At 42.1% G+C, this 22,025-nt stretch overlaps 1 protein-coding gene across 1 annotated transcript in view; it reads right to left on the reverse strand.

Moving 5' to 3' along the window:
* LOC128736934 (uncharacterized) overlaps positions 1-22,025 on the reverse strand; it is a 157,576-nt gene that overhangs the window by 71,961 nt on the left and 63,590 nt on the right. Inside the window, exon 5 of the mRNA XM_053831446.1 lies at positions 2,340-2,425. Within this exon, the coding sequence (XP_053687421.1) occupies positions 2,340-2,425 (86 nt within the window). The remainder of the gene's footprint in view (positions 1-2,339; positions 2,426-22,025) is intronic.

Below are 22,025 nucleotides of genomic sequence, written 5' to 3' on the forward strand. Positions count from 1 at the left end.
CATATTGGGGCATACGTACCATTAATTTATAAAATTTAAAGGCAGCGTATGATTTAATCTATCGAAATGAAATATGGCAGTTGAGGCTTGAACATGAGTCGCCAACAAAATTGAAAGGGCTGATACGTGCCATCCTTGACGGTTCGACATCAGGATAGCGTCAGGGTAGCGGGTGAGACATCTGATTCGTTCGTGACATTCTCAGTCATTAGGGAAGGTTGAACACTACTCGGACCTTCTTTGACATTTATGTTTCTAATTTAGTTCCTCTAAGTGTTCTGCCGTCTGTCTGCCAGAACTTTTTTCCCACAAAATAACTTCAAAATTAAAACACACAATTCATTGGCCCGCAGTCATTTCTGTTCATTTCCGTTTCGTTGGAATATATTACCTTCAGCTGCATTGGTTCATACCGCCCCTTAGCAGCCGGTAGCCGCAGGATGGCTGGTGTTTTTTTATACAGTTTCCCATCACACTCTGCGGTTCTGCAACTGTGATTCAATCTCTGGCGTATGAAGAATAGAACGAAACTAGATATCTCTACGCTTTTTATTCTAATATCTACTACCAGCGCTGGAGGAGGTTAAGTGTCCTCGTCTGATGCCCACTGCTCAAATGTTTTTCGCTTTTCTCTGTTCTCTAGAAACGAAGGCATTGCGGATACAATATTTTAAACGCCCTTATAACCGTTGCTGTCAAATACCGACCGACTTTTTGCATCGAAGGCTACAAGAAAAGAATATCTGACAGACAGATAAATGCATCGAAAACAATTGCCCCGTTAAAACGTTCAACTGCACAATCGAAAAGTCGAGACACTCAAGTAAAACACTCAACTATGAACTATCACAGAGTAACAGGAGCTTGAAAGACAACATCCACATTTTCGCAACAATTTGGCCCACTTTATCTCGAGATACCGACAGTTCGGTGACCCACTTTAGTCGATACCATTCATTCATGTCAACTGAACATCAGACATGCTTGACATTTACGATCTGTGGAAAATAGTTTGACTGCAAAATAACTTCCGGTGCTCAACTTGGGAAGGTGCATTTTGAAGTCTTGGACACAAAGCAAACATTCGAACATACTCCAGGCTTTGCTTTGCTCCTGCCATTATTCGAGCGCGGGACAAAACTGCATAAAATAGTAAACCATTAGAAACACCGAACAAGTGTCTCTCCGTCGACGTCGTCTCTCATCGCCGGCAAACAGCACCGGTGGGTGGGCAGCCGGGACGCTAGTGCAAGGAACTTCTACAAACGGACAAAAGAAAACAGTACCAAGAAAAAGACGGTAAACAGTAGTGCCAAAGCAAACTGCAAATTCTTCGGCCTGGCAAAAGTGTCTTGCAAATGTCGTGGACCGTGGAGGAGAGAGCCTGAACCATCTCAAATGATTACGGGCAGCGCCCTCCCGAATGCAAATGACGACGAGCACGAGCAAGCGAAAGCGAAGGGATCCTTCGGTCGGCTTGCAACGCCCGTTGGGCGGTGGTGGTGCAGGCGGAAACGGAAATGCTGCAATCAAAACTTGTTTTCCCAAGTCCTCAAGCGAGTGCTCAGTTTATCTCTCCCGTTCGCTCTTTGCCTCTATCGTTTTCGGTGTGTGTGTTTGCGAGTATGTGCGCTCTGTGCTAAATGCACATTCAGAATATTTCGTGAATAGGGAAATGCTGTGAGCTGAATTTTCGAATTGTTGACCCGGATGGTGCAGCAGAACGGATGCACCCGATCGGCGGGAGCAGGATGTGAGCGGGATAGACTGATTCGGTCCACATACAGTAGGTCACAAACAACTGGTGTAGAGTCTAGTAGCAGAGAATCTGTTGAATCACAATCAGTGATACTGTAAAGCTAAATTGTGTCTGATGGCTGAATGCGCCGTTTTGTGTGGGATTGCTACTGGAGCGGACTCGAGCGTGTTTTCGGTGCTGCTGAAGCATCAAAACCGTTTGAAAGGACCATCGAGGTGTGTTCAATTCAGTCATAGTGTTTTGAAAGTGGTGCTTGCGTTGATTACAGCAGCGGCAGAACAATGGGGGGATACGATTGATCGTGGTGTTTTCTATAACAATAGGTTATTATTATCGTCACTTTGATCTGATTTTCTCGAGAACCAAAATAATGTCCTAACTTCAGGCTTTCGTTTGTAAGCCATTTACAGTTTTCGGCCGTGTCCGACCGGACGGGTCTGTCAGTCGCATTCGCTCACCTAACCAAACACGCCTACACACTTACGAACACTTTCGGCACAGGAATAGACGAACGCGAAATGAGTGTAAGGATCGAAAAATAGGACCAAGCTGCTTTGGCAACGTTCGTAAATGGCTTTACCTGACAATGGCGTCTGATTGACTTATGAATTTGTACCGGATGCGAAACTCGAACGGTGTTCCGGTCTGCATTGGTGCATGGAAAACCTGCAAAGAAAGATAGAAAAGAGAAAAGTATGAGAAACAGAAAATTTCACATTCGAAGTTATTAGATTAGACTCGTACCGCGTCGTGCCGCCGCGCCACGAATGTTGATACGAGGATTTCGCTACAGTTTCGCAGGCAATCGGATGGGCAACGTTCGCTCTACGTCCTATCATCTGTATTCAAATTGAATTCCGTGGAGATGCGGTACAGGATAAGCCAATATGATGGCTGCTCGTTTGCTCTGTCTAATGTGCGACGTTCGTCCTAACTGGGCTTGGCTGTACAGTTAGAGCCAAAATTTCCCTTCGTACATAATGCTATTTGAACTATGTTAAGCGCATAGTCATGAAATGAGCATAATATTATCCGTTTGACGCTGCAATTTTTTTTATAGGGTCTTGAAGAGTAATCAGTATTAAGTAGAGAAATGAGAGCGCTCAACGTCTTCTCAATTAACTTTTTTTTTTCTAATTTTTCACTAGTCTAGTTACTAGTCACAATTCTATACTTTTTGCCATTTTCATATCAAAAACGTTCACATATCAGACTAACTCCGTTTAATTTTAAATTACAGAAGAGACGATTATTAAGGACTTGAATTAGCGAAATTTCCCCAGTGTCAGACTCCCCTTAACACCCAATACTTCTGATTTTCATCGTTCGAAAAGTGCATCTCATTCGCGAATTTTATGATAAAAGCAATGGAAATTAAAATAAAAGGTTGGTTATGAAATGGGGAAGGTAACAAGGATGAAGCGCCTTACATAGCTCTAGCCATCCCAAGCCCCTACCTAGCACCTCCACGTGACCATCCTACCCGGAAATACTACAATTTGGTTGATTGAGTAGCCAACCAAGCTAGAAGGTGCGATACCACATGATTTTTTCTCATGTGTTGTACACACAAGTACTGTTTTTACACGGTTTGTTTTTGCGGTTATTAAGAACGGGGCAACTTAGGGATCCTTCTTTTATATATCTCTCAATACATTTGGGAGAGGTCCGACATTCGTCACATAGTTTGTAAATGGTTCCTAAGTTGCACCGTTCTAGAGTAATCGAAAAAATTAACCGTGTAAAAAAAGATTTTAGACTCTTTTTACATGGTTTATTTTTATGATTTTCGAATTAACGGGGTTCTTTAGCGATTTTTAAATTCGAGTGGCTTTATCGATTATTTTTTAATTAACGACGTTTTTTACGACGATTTTTGAATCATAGCGGTTTTTTACAACATTTTTCGAATTAACGTGGTTTTTTACAACATTTTACGAATTAACGCGGTTTTTTTACACGCCACGTATCCCCCGTGTGAAAAATGACTTGAGTGTATTATTGAAACTAATATTTTGGTAGAGGAATTTATTCACAAACGACCGTGAGGTGGTCGACAGATGGAAGCAGTTATTTTGAGGATTTGGGAGGAGAAAAAGCTACCGGAGGAATGGATGGAAGGAGTGGATTGTGCCATCTACAAAAAGCGTGATCGGCAAGACTGCTCCAACTATCGCGGTATTACGCTGGTAAACGCCGCCTACAAGGTACTCTCCCAGATCCTGTTACGCCGGTTGTCACCAATAGCACAAGGTTTCGTAGGGAATTATCAGGCGGGTTTCATGGGGGCTCGCCCAACTACGGACCAACTTTTTACTATCCGACAGATATTGCAAAAATGTCGGGAGTACAATGTGCTCACGCATCACATCTTTATTGATTTCAAAGCTGCATACGATATAGTTTATCTAGACAAGCTCTGGCAAATAATGCACGAACACGGTTTTCCGGACAAACTGACGCGACTGATCAGAGCTACATTGGATCGAGTGATGTGTTTCGTATGCATCTCTGGGACACTCTCGAGTCCCTTCGAGACGCGACGAGGGTTGAGACAAGGTGACGGTCTATCCTGCATGCTGTTCAACATCGCTCTTGAGGGGGTTATCCGACGAGCGGGCATCGAAACTAGTGGCAGGATTTTTACCAAGGGTAGCCAACTTCTAGGCTTTGCAGATGACTTCGATATCATAGCCAGGAACTTTGCGATGGCGGAGGCAATCTATGCCAGACTGAAAGCGGAGTCTAGGAGAATTGGGCTAAAAATAAATGCGTCGAAGACCAAATACATGAAAGGAAGAGGCCCAAAGGAAACAAACACACGTCTCCCACGGACGGTAACCGTTGACGGCAACGAACTAAAAGTGGTATAGGAGTTCGTATATTTGGGATCGCTGGTGACCGCAGACAACAACACTAGCAAGGAGACCCAGCGGCGCATCCAAGCGGGAAATCGGGCCCACTTTGCTCTTCGTAGAACGCTACGATCAGGAAGCATACGCCGCCGCACGAAACAAACAATGTACAAAACCCTTATTAGACCGGTAGTTCTTTATGAACTTGAAGCCTTGACGCTGCTCACGGAGGACATACGCGTCTTTGCCGTGTTCGAGCGGAAAGTGCTGCGGACGATATTGGCCGGAGTACAAACTGCAAGCGGAGCGTGGCGGAGGCATATGAATCACGATGGGAGATACTCTACACCTATCGAAAATTAGCAGGCTACGGTGGGCCGGACACGTCGTAAGGATATCGGACGACAGTGCGGCGAAAATAGTCCTCTTCAACAACCCCACCGGCACCAGGAACAGGGGGCCCAACTTGCACGATGGCTCGACCAGGTCGAAAGCGATTTGCAACTTTTGAGATTACTATGAAATTGGCGACGAGTGGCCCAAGACCGAGTTGAATGGAGACGAGTGCTTGAAGCAGCACGAGCCACCCCGGCTCTATGCTGAAGAAGAAGAAGAAGACGCATACCGTTGTCACCACACCATATAAGCATTTGGTTGATATCTGCTTGTAATGCGACGTAGTCGACCGGAGTGGCTATGACACGATATTTTTGTAGCTAATCAGCAAAAGAAAGTTTCGATGAAGAGAGCAGCTCCAAAAAGTCGATGATATAGATGATAAACATGAAAGGGTCAAGCATACTGGTTGGGGGTACCCCAGACGAAATGCAGCATGGTGGACAGCACCATGGAAGCTCCCGGCCCTCCCAACCCAGTCGAGCTAATCGCAGCCTGCGGTCTTCACAGTCGTCCCGGTCCTGCGGTTGGTTGTGGTGTGGGAGTCTTCAATCCGTAGCCTCAGGCGAGTACCCTTGCAACTCAAGTAATGATCTTCCGGAACCTGATAATCCAATTTTTAGTTCGTCCAATATGCAATCAAGGCCGTACCTTGCGCGCGGTGATGCCAGTGACGATGTGCTCAACGACTACCAAAACGCTGGAGGAAGTAACTGCGACGTGAACGAGTACCTCCTGGCTGCATTTGATGGCTGCTACGATATCATTGTACTAACCGAAACTCTCGAACTCTCTCGTGTCAGGTGTGTGGTCTCGAATATGAAGTTTTTCGATGCGACCGTGGGCCCAGAAATAGTCGGAAGTTAATGGGCGGTGGCGTGCTTGTCGCGGTTAATCATAGACTGAAACAAAATGATCAATGGAGCAGTATTGAGCAAGTGTGGGTGTGTATCGAGTTCACTAATTGCAGGTTGCTCCTGTGTTGAATTTACATTCCCCCCGATCGAGTACGAGACGAAGGTCTGATCGACGTTCACTCCCGCTCGGTAATGTCAGTGATCGATTTGGCAACAGCAACCTATGAGCTCATTATTATCGGTGATTTCAACCTACCAGGACTTTTATGGTAACCATCCAGTAATGGTTTTCTCCATCCGGATCCCGATCACTCCACTGTGCAGAGTGCAGCATTACGGCTTCTAGACTACTACAGTTCCGCCATTTTGCGGCAGATCAACCACGTGACCAACGAGAACATTCACTGTCTGGATCTCTACTTCACCTCTGCGCACAGGATGTTGCTCCAGTGGTTTCGCTCGCTCCGTCGCCACTAGTTAAGCAAGTGAGGCATCACCCTCCACTAGTGCTTACCCTCAGCAATCACTACTCGAATCTAACAAAAATCTAACTGTTTCGTATGACTTTCGAAATGCTGATCACCGAAGCATTGCCGCTATCAACTGGTATGTTGTTTTCGACGGAAACGATGCCACCCACGCCGGCTTGACTCTTTCGCACATAATTGTGCACGCAATCGATCGTCACGTACCCAAGGTAGTACATTCGTCAAACAGCAAGCCCTGGTTGATCCGCGAGCTTCGCAGGTTGAAGATTGAAAAAAGGGCTGTGCTCAGGATATATTCCAAGTTTCGCACCCGCTCACTACGTGATCAATAAAGTTAAACACTGTATACAAAAAAAACCAGTCGGACATGCTTTAGACGGCACCTGCAGACAATCCAGCGCAATCTGAAGGTGAAACCGAAAACGTTCTGAAAGTATGTTAGCGATCAGCGCAAGGAATCGGGCCCTCCATCAACTATGATCCTCAATGGACAGTGTCACGTTGTCTGTGACGGAACCACCTTCTGCGAGTTCCCTCGGCGCTACCAATTCAGCAAAGGCCGATCGAAGCGACGCTTTGTTTCTACACAGTACTGCCAGCGACTACTGCCGATCGGAAACGATCTGAATCGATCATAGGACGATAGTCGATAGCAGAAAGTGAATAGCGATAGACCGAATAGGACGCTAGGTGAGGATCAGTGCGGTTGATTTATCATATTCTATAACGTAAATCTATTTAATTATATATAAAATGAATCTAATTAATTTCATAAATCAGTCTACTTAAAACTACTTAAAATTAGAATATAAATTGAGTGCTCAACTAAAGTTATTCTTAAAATTAAGCTTATACTATTGTGAAGGTAACTATTGAAGATCATGCTGCCGATATCATTTCTAACCTAAAACTTACATCTATAGATAGTACCACGTACCACCTGGTGCAGATTAAAATTGGCAGATCAACAGAAAATTACAAACGAACACTAAACGTAAGTGAAACCACAAGCACGAAGCATGCAGCTAAAACATATATTAACATTAAACATAAATAAGCAAAAATTGAGACTCTTACAGAAAAATACATGCTACTTATCAACTAAACTAAGATTAGGGTTAGGAACATCATGCATGGTATTATACTTGCTTCTAAAAATCATACAAACTACTATTGATACACCTAAAGCGAAATTATAACGATTATTATGCTATGCCATGGTTAAAATTGTACTTAATGAAAAATCTATTCTTATCTTTAAGGGATTTTTTAACTCGCCACATCTCATCTTTCTTAAATAAATCGAGTTAAAAAACTGGAAATACTGTCTTTCTTTGTTGCTTTGCAACAGACAGGTTGCTTCGGAGCCCCAGTATGTCTGCCAGCTTTTTGCCAATAAATTCGCCAGAACCTTTTGTGACGTAATCATCCCGGACGACCAAATTACCCAAGCTGCTTGCAATGTTCCGCTAATGACTGTGAATACTCTGTGTACGCTCAACATCGACGAAGTCTGTGTTATTAAAGAAGCACATTGAAGACCTGTTAATCCCTCTCCGGCTTGTGTTTGGTCTATCAATCACAAGCGGGGTATTTCCGCTTGCATGGTAAACCATCCAAATGTTCCCTGTGCGCAAAAAAGGGAATCGGAAAGATGTTAACAACTACCGAGGAATTTCGACATTGTGTGCCATTTCCAACTTATTTGAGCTTGTAGTCATGACTTCGTTGCTGTCGCACTGTAAACATTACTTGAGTGACGACCAACATGGATTCATCGCAGGAAGACCAACCACTACGAACCTCCTTTGTCTCACAACATATGTTGCCGAAAGTCTAGCGGATCGTGCTCAAACGGATGTCATTTATACTGATTTGTCTGCGGCGTTTGACAAAACCAATCATGCTATTGCGATTGTTAAATTGGAAAGACTCGGTATTAGCGGCAGTATGTTGCGTTGGTTCAGTTCGTACCTCGTAGGTCGCCAACTGATTGCGACAGTTGCAGGTTTTCAATCAAATGCGTTTCCGGCCTCATCAATCCCACAAGGTAGTCATTTGGGACCGTTAATCTTCCTATTGTACTTCAATGATGTCAACTATGTACTCAGAGGTCTTCGTTCATCCTTCGCCGACGATTCGAACATGTACTTGAAGATACGTTCCAAGGACGATGCAATTTGTCTTCAACAAGAGCTAGAGACCGTTACGAATTGGTGCAATCTGAACTGCATGCTCGTCAATCGTGAGAAGTGTTCCATTATTTCTTTTGCCCGTATCAGAGAACCCGTCATTTTTAACTACAAGCTACGCGGTACAGAAATCCAACGTGTCGACCAGGTAAAAAATCTCGGCGTTATTTTAGTTAGCCAACTATCGTTTAAACGGCATATTTCTTACATTGTGGACAAGGCATCCAGAACGTTAGGATTCGTATTCCGCATCGCTAAGAGCTTCACTGACGTATATTGCTTCAAGGCATTATACTGTGCACTCGTCCGTTCGACTCTTGAGTACGGTTCCGTTGTCTGGCATTCATATTACCAAAACGGGATGCAAAGGATTGAATCAGTTCAACGCCGCTTCTTACGCTTTGCTCTCCGTCGTCTACCATGGCGAAATCCGTTTCAGTTGCCGAGTTACGAAAGTCGATGCCGATTAATACACTAGGCGACACTACAGACACGAAGGAACATCGCAAGAGCTCTGTTTGCTGTCGACACGTTGCAGGGAAGAATTGATTGCAGGGAAGGGCGATTGATATTAACGTGCGTCCCAGGGCACTGCGGAACAACTCAATGCTGAGGGTACCTTTTCAACGCAACAACTGCAGACGAAACAGCTCATTGATTGGTATACAGCGAGTTTTCAATCGGGTTGCATTTGCATTTGATTTTAATTGGTCACGTGAAACGATCCGTGGTAACTTTTCCATGTTTTACCTTTGTTATGGTATAACAAAGGTTTAGAAATTGGTCGAAAAACACGAAATATACCAATCGATAGGGTTCGACGAACTGAGCAATGTCCGTGTGTCCGTGTGTGTGTGTGTGTCCGTGTGTGTCCGTGTGTGTGTGTGTGTGTGTCCGTGTGTGTCCGTGTGTGTCCGTGTGTGTGTGTGTGTGTGTGTGTGTGTGTGTGTGTGTGTGTGTGTGTGTGTGTGTGTGTGTGTGTGTGTGTGTGTGTGTGTGTGTGTGTGTGTGTGTGTGTGTGTGTGTGTGTGTGTGTGTGTGTGTGTGTGTGTGTGTGTGTGTGTGTGTGTGTGTGTGTGTGTGTGTGTGTGTGTGTGTGTGTGTGTGTGTGTGTGTGTGTGTGTGTGTGTGTGTGTGTGTGTGTGAACCACCGGAGAATCGGAGAACGGATTTGAATGATGAATTCAAAACTTAAGGTGATTACCTAAATTGTTTCCTAGCGATAATTGAAAATTCGAAAAATTGTCAAAATGGTGGCATTTTTTTAAAATGGAATTTTTTTTCAACTTTCCAGAGTTACAAAGACACATTTTCCACTAAGCTATTCAGTATATTAAATGTAAAATAGTATATAATATACTGTATTAAATACGTACAGGGATACCTCGATATAAGACAATTTATAATTTCTAAAAGTTGTCTTATATCGAAATTGTCTTATATCGAAACATGGTTTTTTCAAAAAAAATTTGCATTAGCGGTCGCCAGTTTTGCTCTGTGTTATGTGTTTACGGTTTTTGAACTATTTATTATTGTTTGAGATATTAGTTTTTTACTATTTTTGGGTTTTTTTTTGAAATAATGAACATATTCATGGCACCGATTTCAGAATGGAAAATCAGCTCTGATATCGTTATCAGCTATGTCAAAGGGATTTGTTTCGATATAAGACAAAATTGTCTTATATCGAATTGTCTTATATCGAGGTTGTTTTATAACGAGGCTGTCTTATATCGAGGTATACCTGTATTGATAATATCTGACACAACGTTAACAAGAGTTGAATTATGTTCCGAAGACTTGTCGATTTCTAACTCAAATGACAAATAAGATGATATAACAAAGGTTCCTTTCACCAATAGGTGGATTTAATCGGGTTTCCTCCTCAAATGGCGACTAAGAAAATTGCTAGTGTTTGAAATTGTAATTTGTTGACTGTGATTGTTATTAGGTTAAACTACTTATCCATCATTGGAACTGTAGTCTGTTGATGTCGACTTAATCTATACCTATAAAGAAGGATTTCTGTCTGTCTGTCTGTCTGTCCGTATGTTCCTTATAGAATCGAAAACTACTGAACCAATCGGCATGAAAATATGCATGTAGAGGTTTTTTGGGGCCAGGAAAGGTTTTAGTGATGGTTAGAAACCCCTCCCCCCACTAAGAGGGGGGGGCTCCCATACAAATGAAATACAAATTTCTGCATAACTCGACAACTAATCAAGCAAATAGAATAAAATTTGGCATGTGGGTGTTTTCGGTGATAAGAATTTATTCTATGGTAAATTGAGACCCCTCCCCTCTTTAGAAGGGGAATTATAACTCCTCTCCTCTTTAAAAGGGGGGGCCCATACAAATTTCCTCATAACTCGAGAACTAATCAAGCAAATGGAACCAAATTTGGCATGTGAAGGTTTTCGAGGGCAAGAATATTTTCTATAGTAAATTAGGACCCCTCCCCACTTTAAGGGGGGGGGGGCTCCTGTACCAAAGAAACACAATTTTCCTCATAACTCGAGAAGTAATTAAGCAAATGGAACCAAATTTGGCATGTGGATGTTTTTGGAGACAAAATTTTTTTCTATGATGAATTGGGACCCCTCCCCGTTTTAGGAGGGGGGGGGGATCCTATACACATGAAATACAAATTTCCTCATAACTGAAGAACTAATCAAGCAAATGGAACAAAATTTGGCATGTGAAAGTTTTCGAGGGCAAGAATATTTTCTATAGTGAATAAGGACCCCTCCCCACTTTAAGAGGGGGGGCTCCTATACAAACTAAATACAAATTTCCTCATAACTCGAGAACTAATCAAGCAAATGCAACAAAATTTGGCACGTGGGTGTTTTTGGAGACAAAATTTTTTTCTATGATGAATTGGGACCCCTCCCCGTTTTAGGAGGGGGGGGATCCTATACACATGAAATACAAATTTCCTCATAACTGAAGAACTAATCAAGCAAATGGAACAAAATTTGGCATGTGAAAGTTTTCGAGGGCAAGAATATTTTCTATAGTGAATAAGGACCCCTCCCCACTTTAAGAGGGGGGGCTCCTATACAAACTAAATACAAATTTCCTCATAACTCGAGAACTAATCAAGCAAATGCAACAAAATTTGGCATGTGAAAGTTTTCGAGGGCAAAAAAATTTTCTATGGTGAAATAAGACCCCTCCAAACTTTAAGAGGAGGGGCTCCTATACAAACGAAATACAAATTTCCTCATAACTCGAGAACTAATCAAGCAAATGGAACCAAATTTGGCACGTGGGTGTTTTTAGAGACAAAAATTTTTTCTATGATGAATTGGGACCCCTACCCACTTTAGGAGGGGGGCTCCTATACAAATGAAATTCAAATTTCCTCATAACTCGAGAACTAATCAAGCAAATAGAACCAAATTTGGCATGTGGAGGTTTCTGGAGGCAAAAATATTTTCTATGGTGAATTAGGACCCCTCCCAACTTTAAGATGGGGTGCTTCTACACAAATGAAATACAAATTTCCTCATAATTCGAGAACTAATCAAGCAAATGGAACCATATCTGGCATGTGAGTGTTTTTGGAGGCAACCATTTTTTCTATGATGAATTAGGACCCCTTACCTTTTTAAGAGGGGGGGCTCTCATACAAACGAAATACAAATTTCCTAATAACTCTAGAACTAATCAAGCAAATGGAAACAAATTTATCATGTGGGTGTTTTTGTAGGCAAGAATATTTTCTATGGATTTCCCCACTTTAAGAGGGGGGGCTCCTATACAAATGAAAAACAAATTTCCTCATAACTCGAGAACTAATCAAGCAAATGGAACCAAATTTGACATGTAAGTGGTTTTGGACGCAAGATTTTTTTCTATGGTGAATTGAGACCCCTCTCTTCTTTAGAAAGCGAGTTATGGCCCATCTCCCCTTTAAGAGGGTGAGCTTCCATACAAATGAAATGCAAATTTCCTCTTATCTCGAGAACTAATCAATCAAATGGAACCAAATTTGGCATGTGGGAGATTTTGGAGTCTTGAATTTATTTTACGATAGTTAGAGACCTCTCACCCCTGTGGTAGGGGGATATGGACTCTCATACAAATAAAACAGAAATTTTTGCGAAACTCGAAAACTAATCGAACTCGAGAAATTCGAGACTCTTCCATAAAACATTAGTCAATACAAGACCACAAAAACTATCTATAGTAACACTAGATCATTCAGGACGAGACGGTCTCGAGTGTTGCCGGTGACCCACCGTTGGAAGCGCCGCCCACTGGGAGGCTTGCAAAACTCGAGATTGTGACAAAGATCATCCGAGATTCATGATTTATGTACAACACAGGTTAATTTGTGGCAATACGAAGTTTGTCGGGTCAGCTAGTCTATACCTATAAAGAAGGATTTCTGTCTGTCTGTCCTGTGTTCCTTATAGAATCAAAAACTACTGAACCAATCGGCGTGAAAATTTGCATGTAGAGGTTTTTGGGGCCAGGAAAGGTTTTAGTGATGGTTAGAGACCCCTCCCCCCACTAAGAGGGGGGGCTCCCATACAAATGAAACACAAATTTCTGCATAACTTGAGAACTAATCAAGCAAATGGAACCAAATTTGGCATGTGAAGGTTTTCGAGGGCAAGAAAATTTTCTATGTTGAATTAGGACCCCTCCTCACTTTAAGAGGGGGGGCTCCTGTACAAATGAAATACCAATTTCCTCATAACTCGAGAACTAATCAAGCAAATGGAACCAAATTTGGCATGTGTGTGTTTTTGAAGACAAATTTTTTTTCTATGATGAATTGGGACCCCTCCCCACTTTAAGAGGGGGGGGGGGGGTCCTATACAAACGAAATACTAATTTTCTTATAACTCGAGAGCAAATCCAGCAAATGGAACCAAATTTGGCATGTAGGTGTTTTTGGAGGCAAGAATGTTTTCTATGATGAATAAGAACCTCTCCCCACTTTAGGAGGGGGGCTCCTATACAAATGAAATACAAATTTCCTCATAACTCGAGAACTAATCAAGCAAACAGAACCAAATTTGGCATGTGGGTGTTTTCGGTGACAAGAATTTATTCTATGGTAAATTGAGACCCCTCCGTCTTTATAAGGGGAATTGTAACTCCTCTCCCCTTTAAGAGGGGGCTTCCATACAAATTTCCTCATAACTCGAGAACTAATCAAGCAAATGGAACCAACTTTGGCATGTGAAGGTTTTCGAGGGCAAGAAAATTTTCTACGGTGAATTAGGACCCCTCCCCACTCTAAGAGGGGGGGCTTCTGTACAAATGAAATACAAATTTCCTCCTAACTCGAGAACTAATCAAGCAAATAGAACAACATTTGGCATGTGGGTGTTTTTTTTGGTGACAAGAATTTATTCTATGGTGAATTGAGACCCCTCCCCTCTTTATTAGAGGAATTATAACTCCTCTCCCCTTTAAGAGGGGGGACTTCCATGCAAATTTCCTCATAACTCGACAACTAATCAAGCAAATGCAACCAAATTTGGCATGTGAAGGTTTTCGAGAGCAAGAAAATTTTCTATGGTGAATTAGGACCCCTCCCCACTTTAAGAGGAGGGGCTCCTGTACAAATGAAATACAAATTTCCTCATAACTCGAGAACTAATCAAGCGAATTGAACCAAATTTGGCATGTGTGTGTTTTTGGAGACAATTTTTTTTTCGATGATGAATTGGGACCCCTCCCCACTTTAGGAGGGGGGGTCCTATACAAACGAAATACAAATTTCCTCATAACTCGAGAACTAATCCAGCAAATGGAACCAAATTTGGCGTGTAGGTGTTTTTTGAAGCAAGAATTTTTTCTGTGATGAATTAGGACCTTTTCCCACATTAGGAGGGGGGGCTCCAATACAAATGAAATACAAATTTCCCCATAACTCGAGAACTAATCAAGCAAATAGAACCAAATTCGGCATGTGGAGGTTTTTGGAGGCAAAAATATTTTCTACGGTGAATTAGGATCCTTCCACACTTCAAGAGTGGGGGCTTCTACACAAATGAAATACAAATTTCCTCATAATTCGAGAACTAATCAAGCAAATGGAACCATATTTGGCATGTGGGTGTTTTTGGAGGCAACCATTTTTTTCCATGATGAATTGGATCCCCTCCCCACTTTAGGAGGGGGGGCTCCTATACAAATGAAAAACAAATTTCCTCATAACTCGAGAACTAATCAAGCAAATGGAACCAAATTTGACATGTAAGTGGTTTTGGAGGCAAATTTTTTTTCTATAGTGAACTGAGACCCTTAATGAGACTTAAATGCTTATTGGCCCACATTTGAATAGCATTGGTGATGCTTATTGGTTACCTGGGATGCTTTCATAGTTAGGTAACTGCCAAAATGAATCATCTAACTGCTCAGAAAGTTGCAAACTCGAGATTGTGATAAATTCATGATTTATGTACAACACAGGTTAATTTGTAACAATACGAAGTTTGTCGAGTCAGCTAGTAAATAAATAAATAAATCATATTCACATGCAGAGTAGTCGAATTTGCATTCCGGCAAGCAACTCGATCGAAACAGTTTCAGTCGAATTTCAGATCCGTTAGAATGCAGAATAAGAATGAAAATGAGAAAAATTAGAGGTAACCAGAAGTTAAACATACACTGTATTGTATGTTACTAAAAGAAATATTATGATAGTGTATCGTACTATGAGATCGAAGCGCAGCAATCAACAGTAACAGTAATTTGTGCTTACAGATGTGACTCATTATCAGAGGAAAAATCAGCTTAAGGCTGTTCTAGATTCCACTAACGAAACACTGCATAACGTTTTTTTGAGCCTAAAAATAACCATGCGCTTTCATCGCACCGCACAACTGATGGAGACGCATGGTGGCACGCAGGAAATTATTCCACCACCGTCGTTCGTCAGCAGCAAACTGAAACTATCTTCGACGCCCGTCACTGTGTTTCGCATCTCGTTACGGAACAACTTCCCATCACACAGGACGAGCGAGCATTCAGACCCCCGAAAAAATCGGCAACTAGTGGATAAGCGATGAAAGCGAGAAAAACTCCTGCAGAAAAAAAAACTTGCCAAGTTTTTCATTTCATCCCGTACCGGTGTTTAGGCGAAACATGTGGATTAAAATTCTTTAAGCCGTTTCGTTTCGTTTTAGAAATCACATGACGACGACGACGAGGACAACGACAACGATGACGACAGTTACAGGTACACATACAGGATGATTCGAGCACCGGATCGGAATGATCCGAAATGAACCCCGGCGGGCGGACCGTCGAATGCTGGCTCTCTGGCTGGCGCTGCCAGGCTGCCATTCGTCGGAAAATGCATATTCATGATGATCATGACGAGAATTTATGGCAACGAATCGGCAAAATGGAGCTGAGACTGTAGCAGGGCAGCATCACTCAGGCACCGGGCGGCTGCTTTCGCTGTTTACTGCCGCCGGCCGACGCGACGCCGACGGGGAGGAAAAACAACGGCCGAGGCCGGATAAGAGAAATTGAAAACTCTGCCCAGGTGAAGCAGGGAATGGGCCCCGTGTTATTTCGGGTACATGTCGCATGTGTGGAATGGATTTTTTTTGTGCCCGAGCCAGTTCGGTACAATCTCCATATGCCTGCCGAATAAGAAAAGAATGTAAATTTGGATATGAATTATGTCTCATCCTGGGCGGGTAAATTCGCCGAGACGTGATCTCTTTTCGAATGCATTAGGCGGATGAATTTTGCTAGAAAATTGAGAATTTGAATATTTTACCAGCCGGTGAGGAGCATTTGCCGTGTAATGGTGCCATAAGGTGGGCCTGAAAATATACTTCATCATAGTTGGTTTACTTAGGACTTCACCAAGGGTTCGCGCGTCCTGTCCGCCGCGGCAACAGCGACAGTTGTTGCTGTGTTTATCAAATTAAAATGTTGTCCCTAGTTTATCTTTGTTTTTCCCTACTAGAGTAGGTCGCCTCTCCTGGTTTTGGTGTAATTTTCCAATGAAAGTCCACCCTCCGGCCGACAACTGCACCGGAGCTGCCCGTCCGTCCGTTCGTCACGGGCCAGAACGATTTTCGACCGTACAAATGTTTGCTTTCGAAATTAATGATGAGCCCCTGCGGCTGAATTTTCTCTTTAACGAGAATAACGTTAGCAAAATCTATCGCCACAGTTTCGGGAGCTAGACAAACGTGGACGTTTTGACAGAGTCAAACTCTGGGTATTTTAATTTTGACAACACAAAGCCGATCATCCCGATTCAGTATGTTTCTGTGAAATTCTGTCGTTTGTTCAAGAAGAGTACAAGTGGAAAACACTGCTAGAAGTCTCAATGCAAATAAACTTCCGAAAGCAAATCCAATTTCAGCCGTAAGATTTGTACTTGAATCCGTAACATTTTCCGCTATAATGCTGCCGATTTATTAAATCCGAACTCCGGCTCGTGAGCTTGAGACAGGAGGACTAACCCCCTATCACCAATCAAAGCGAAGGCTCAACTCTAATCCCGCGTTCGGAAGTGGTTTCGCCGATCTGCTCGAACACAGGCCATACTTTGCGCAATATAACGTATGAAGTTGTAACTTTTCGGCCTTTGATGCCGACTGCTTCTCTCGCCGGTTGTGGAATAAACATTTATCAAACCGTACAACAGGCGCGAGTGGAACACCCAGACGGCGAAGCTGTCACAGTTTTCCTGTACATGTATGATGATGCGATGTAATACGATGCCAGCAAAACAGCCCGAGCGTTCAGTTTAGCATGCAAAGAAGCATATGCCGGCAGATCGGGTAGCCCAGGGTAGGGTCGTAGGAAGGCGCTTGGGCGTGGAAAAATCCATTCTGATAGTTTCGCTTTCGCGTTAGCTACGGTACCGGTCTTATCTGCAAGGAAGTCGGATGACGGCGGCGACAGTGACAGCATCTCAGTAACTGCATGACACATATCCGTTCCAGTTTTGCACAAAAGTTTGGCTTGTGCCACAGCGGCAGCGGCAGCAGTCCCATCGCATTGCCCTGGAAGAAACTTTTCGATTGAAAATGATGAATGTATGTGTTTGCCGTGTGCAGCGCAGCGCAGCGCTGATGGTCTCGGAGATTTCTGATTTCGTAATGTTATCCGAGCCAGTATGCAGAAGGAAAATATTTGCAGTAAGAAAGTGCACTGCTGATGCGACGAACAAGCTCTCAATGTTTGAGTACTTTCCAATCGGAATGATCGTTACTATTATTTGGATTGCATTCTCTGGCAATGTACGTGCATATTGCCTACTGTCAGCTCTTACGAGTTTGGGGTCTTTGGCTTTAATTTTTGCTCGATGGTATCATTCAACCTCAATGATTCTGGGTTATACAATTGATTTAAAATATTTTTGCCGTTTTAGCGGAATTTTCTCATATTCATGTGACTAACATTCTTCGATTTTCTTGGGAATTGCTTACAACCACAATTGATATGTCACAACTCAAATATCGTAGATCCGTCATATTCTTTAAGTTTACATTTCAAATACTTCTTGGTAATTTAAACAAAAAATATCATTTGGAAAAATTTGCAAGGAGTAGTCGTGTTTTTGTGACGACCAAAAATTGGATAATCCGGGAAAATTTTTATGCAAAATAATTAACTGGACAGGACTTGAACTCATAGCACTCAATCTCCAGTCGAGTTACACCACCGACCAATTTACCATCAAAAAGATTGATATCTGCTTTTTGCACTCACATTTCGTTCGTTTTTCACACATTTGACCAACGAAGTGTATTGTTTGAGAAACTACATAAATATGTTGCCCAGATCATTCTATTTTCATTCTTTACAAAATTCTTTCTCCTGTAAGAAACTATACCCTACTTCATGGAAATATATTTTAAAATACATCATTCTTGTATTCCGATTTTGACGGAGGACGACGTCTTACGGGAAGGCGAGACAAAAAAAAATCAATCCCTGAAAAGTGGAAAAATGGTTGTTATATCGCGAGCGAGAAACAGGTGAAATCCACTCTTACTCCACTGATGCAAGTGTACGACAAACAATCATTGCACAGTGGACAAAATCGACCGAAAAAAACTGAACTTTTTGTTGCCGCTGTTTTTAAGGGGTAAAAACTGACTTTTCTTATGTAAAAAGTCACGAGAAACGGATTCGTGATAGTCTCAACGCGCGTAAATGACGGGAAGTAGCCCATTTTACCCCATTCACCCTTTGTTCTAATAATTTTGAAAAGATCATGTACAAAATTCCTCTGATTTAAGATTCTATGGTAAGAAAATAAGAAGAATGTTTGGAAAAAGGTATATGAATAATTTTATTTTACTGCAAGAGAATCTAGTAGTCTGTTTTGCCCTATTGTACTCAAGGTGTTTGTACTACAGGTAAAATGCCAATTCGATACTTTTACCAGAGATTTTCAAAAAGGCATGCCTGTTAGGCAGGTTGAAAAAGTTAGAAGATCGAACGACGATCAAGTTTATCACCAAAATGTGGTGTAAGGGAATGTTTTGCCTTGTTTTACCCTACAACTTTTACTAAAATCTGAGAATGTAATAATAGGAAAAGAAACAAATAAGAAAGTGCTCCGATTTCGTTGGTGTGCTTGTTTCTAATCGAAAAATTTTAGAATATTTTTTTATTGGGCGCTTAGGGTGCCCATGGTGGGTATCGAGCGGCAACAAAAAGTTCCGTTTTTTTCGGTCGATTCTGCCCACTGTGCAATGTGCTATGTGCATATATTCTGCTACCTACACACTCGCGAGCGCACAGCCTCGTAGTGTCTTTCCGCACAAGCTACTCACGAGGCCAACAGCTCATGAGTTGCTAACAACCCGTGACCGCGAGCGTATGTATGAATAGAGATTTAGTTTTACTTCTTCTTTTCTTCTTGATTTTACGGTTCTGGTTGCACACGCGGGTAAATGTGCGAGCTCCAAGTCCAAGTCCAAGTCCAAGTCCAAGTCCAAGTCCAAGTCCAAGTCCAAGTCCAAGTCCAAGTCCAAGTCCAAGTCCAAGTCCAAGTCCAAGTCCAAGTCCAAGTCCAAGTCCAAGTCCAAGTCCAAGTCCAAGTCCAAGTCCAAGTCCAAGTCTAAGTCCAAGTCCAAGTCCAAGTCCAAGTCCAAGTCCAAGTCCAAGTCCAAGTCCAAGTCCAAGTCCAAGTCCAAGTCCAAGTCCAAGTCCAAGTCCAAGTCCAAGTCCAAGTCCAAGTCCAAGTCCAAGTCCAAGTCCAAGTCCAAGTCCAAGTCCAAGTCCAAGTCCAAGTCCAAGTCCAAGTCCAAGTCCAAGTCCAAGTCCAAGTCCAAGTCCAAATCCAAGTCCAAGTCCAAGTCCAAGTCCAAGTCCAAGTCCAAGTCCAAGTCCAAGTCCAAGTCCAAGTCCAAGTCCAAGTCCAAGTCCAAGTCCAAGTCCAAGTCCAAGTCCAAGTCCAAGTCCAAGTCCAAGCCCAAGTCCAAGTCCAAGTCCAAGTCCAAGTTCAAGCCCAAGTCGAAGTCCAAGTTCAAGTCCAAGTCCAAGTCCAAGTCCTGAGCTCCTTATCGTTTTTCGTCTGTAAACTATTATTCCACCGGAAAAAGACTGGGATTTCACGCTGCAACGAGGGATATACGGTATACTTCAAGTTTAATAGAAATATCAAATTGAGCTACAATTCTGTAATATTTTTGTCAGAATCGTCTGATCGGAGATCGAAATTTGGACAACTTTTAGTTCAAAAATTAGGAAAATCGTTGAAAGGCCAACTCAACTCAACTCAACTGTCAAATGTTAGAGTGTGGAATATTTGTCGACTAGGAAGCCTGGATCGGAGGAACGTCGAAAGCGAAAAGCCGCACAAAAAGGTGACGACACTGCAAGCGGAACCCTAACTTCTTCATCCAAGATATCGCAAACAGGCTATGTGTTATTCGACAGAATGCACAACGAGTTGTTGAGAGTACAGGACTATTGCGCGGCTAGTTAACCTAACCGTCGCTCTCAGCCGGCATTCTAGCATATGATGACAGGCTTATTAGACCAGTGTCGTCCCTAGAGTCCAACTGGAAGTCTACAACCGTGTATCGAGCTAAAAACGAGCTGAACCGTCGATTAATAAGTAGGTTTTGACTTCAACTTGCGACAAAATGCAAAAATAATGTTTCGTCAACTAACTCGGTCCATGCTGGTGCGTCTCCAATTTCTCGACTGTCCCACACTGTCCAGGTCCTGCTTCACTTGGTCTAACCATCGACCATGCTGTGCACCTCTGCGTCTGGTACCAACCGGATTCAAGGCGAAAACCGTTTTTGCGGAGTTGTTGTCCGGCATTCTGACAACATGTTCCGCCAAGTGTACCATTCCAGCTTTAGTAACTTTCTGGATACAGGTATACCTCCATAGTACGTACCCTCGTTAGTACGTACCCTCGATAATACGTACCCTCCATAATACGTACAATTTGCCTCGATAGTACGTACATTTTCCAACAATGATTTTTTTTAGTTTCTATATAAAGCAGAAACATTTTTGTGAATATTTATGAGTCAATACAAGCAAATGCGTTTTCAATAATTATAAATTTTTGAATAATATTAGTTATTTCTATAATGTAAAAAAACATTATTTTAAAATTAAAAACAGTTCTTAAATAGTAAATTAATCAAATATGCGTTCTAAATAACAGTTATTTAAGCATTCCGGGCAGACTCATGGTCGCTACTAGATTTTGCAGATTTTTGCTCAGAGAATTCACCTTTTCTGCGATTCGCATTCTTCCCAACTGTGACGGGAGAATATATGTTGTCGTCATTATACAAGAATTATTTTACTTTCTTCGGAGAAAAAATTACGTTACACTAGTAATTAAACTATCCACATTAATTTGGTTGTAAAGTTAAACACAAATGCATTTTTTTCTCAGAATTTCGAAGATTGGACAATTATGCTTTTATTTACAAGCGTTTGCTAAATAAAAGCATGTCTGTCTCACATGTATTTTTTTAAATTTTTAACAGTACATTGCGGAAGATAGTTCCTATACTAATGTATGCGCAACCGGAACGCTCCAATAATATTTCAGGACTTTAAGATCGTCATTAAAGAAGCCAAGAAAGACGTCGCGGTCTGGTTTCGAAATACACAATTTATAAATCCCAATATCTCGAAGGCATTCGAAAGACTATATTCAAAAAAGGGCAGCTTCACTGCTAAATACAAACTTGATGAAGTTTGAATTTCGAACTTCAAGTATACTCTGCTGTCGAAAAAACAACACGAGCTATTTTTTGAAAACTTCCCAAGTGAAAAAAAAAATCCATAAAGGACATTGTGGAATCGAAACGTAGAGAAAAGTCGCTCTATCAAATACTCTTCTCCCTGTCATCGCCGAAGAAAATTGTGCCTGTGTGAAATCTTTGCCGATTAAGAAAAAATCGTGGTAGAACTTTGATATAAACTTAGAAATAAATATTACTGTCATATTATCTTTTTGTTAAGATATTATCACACTCAATAGAGGCGAA

This window comes from Sabethes cyaneus, chromosome 2 (assembly GCF_943734655.1).
Source record: "Sabethes cyaneus chromosome 2, idSabCyanKW18_F2, whole genome shotgun sequence".
Lineage (NCBI taxonomy): Eukaryota > Metazoa > Arthropoda > Insecta > Diptera > Culicidae > Sabethes > Sabethes cyaneus.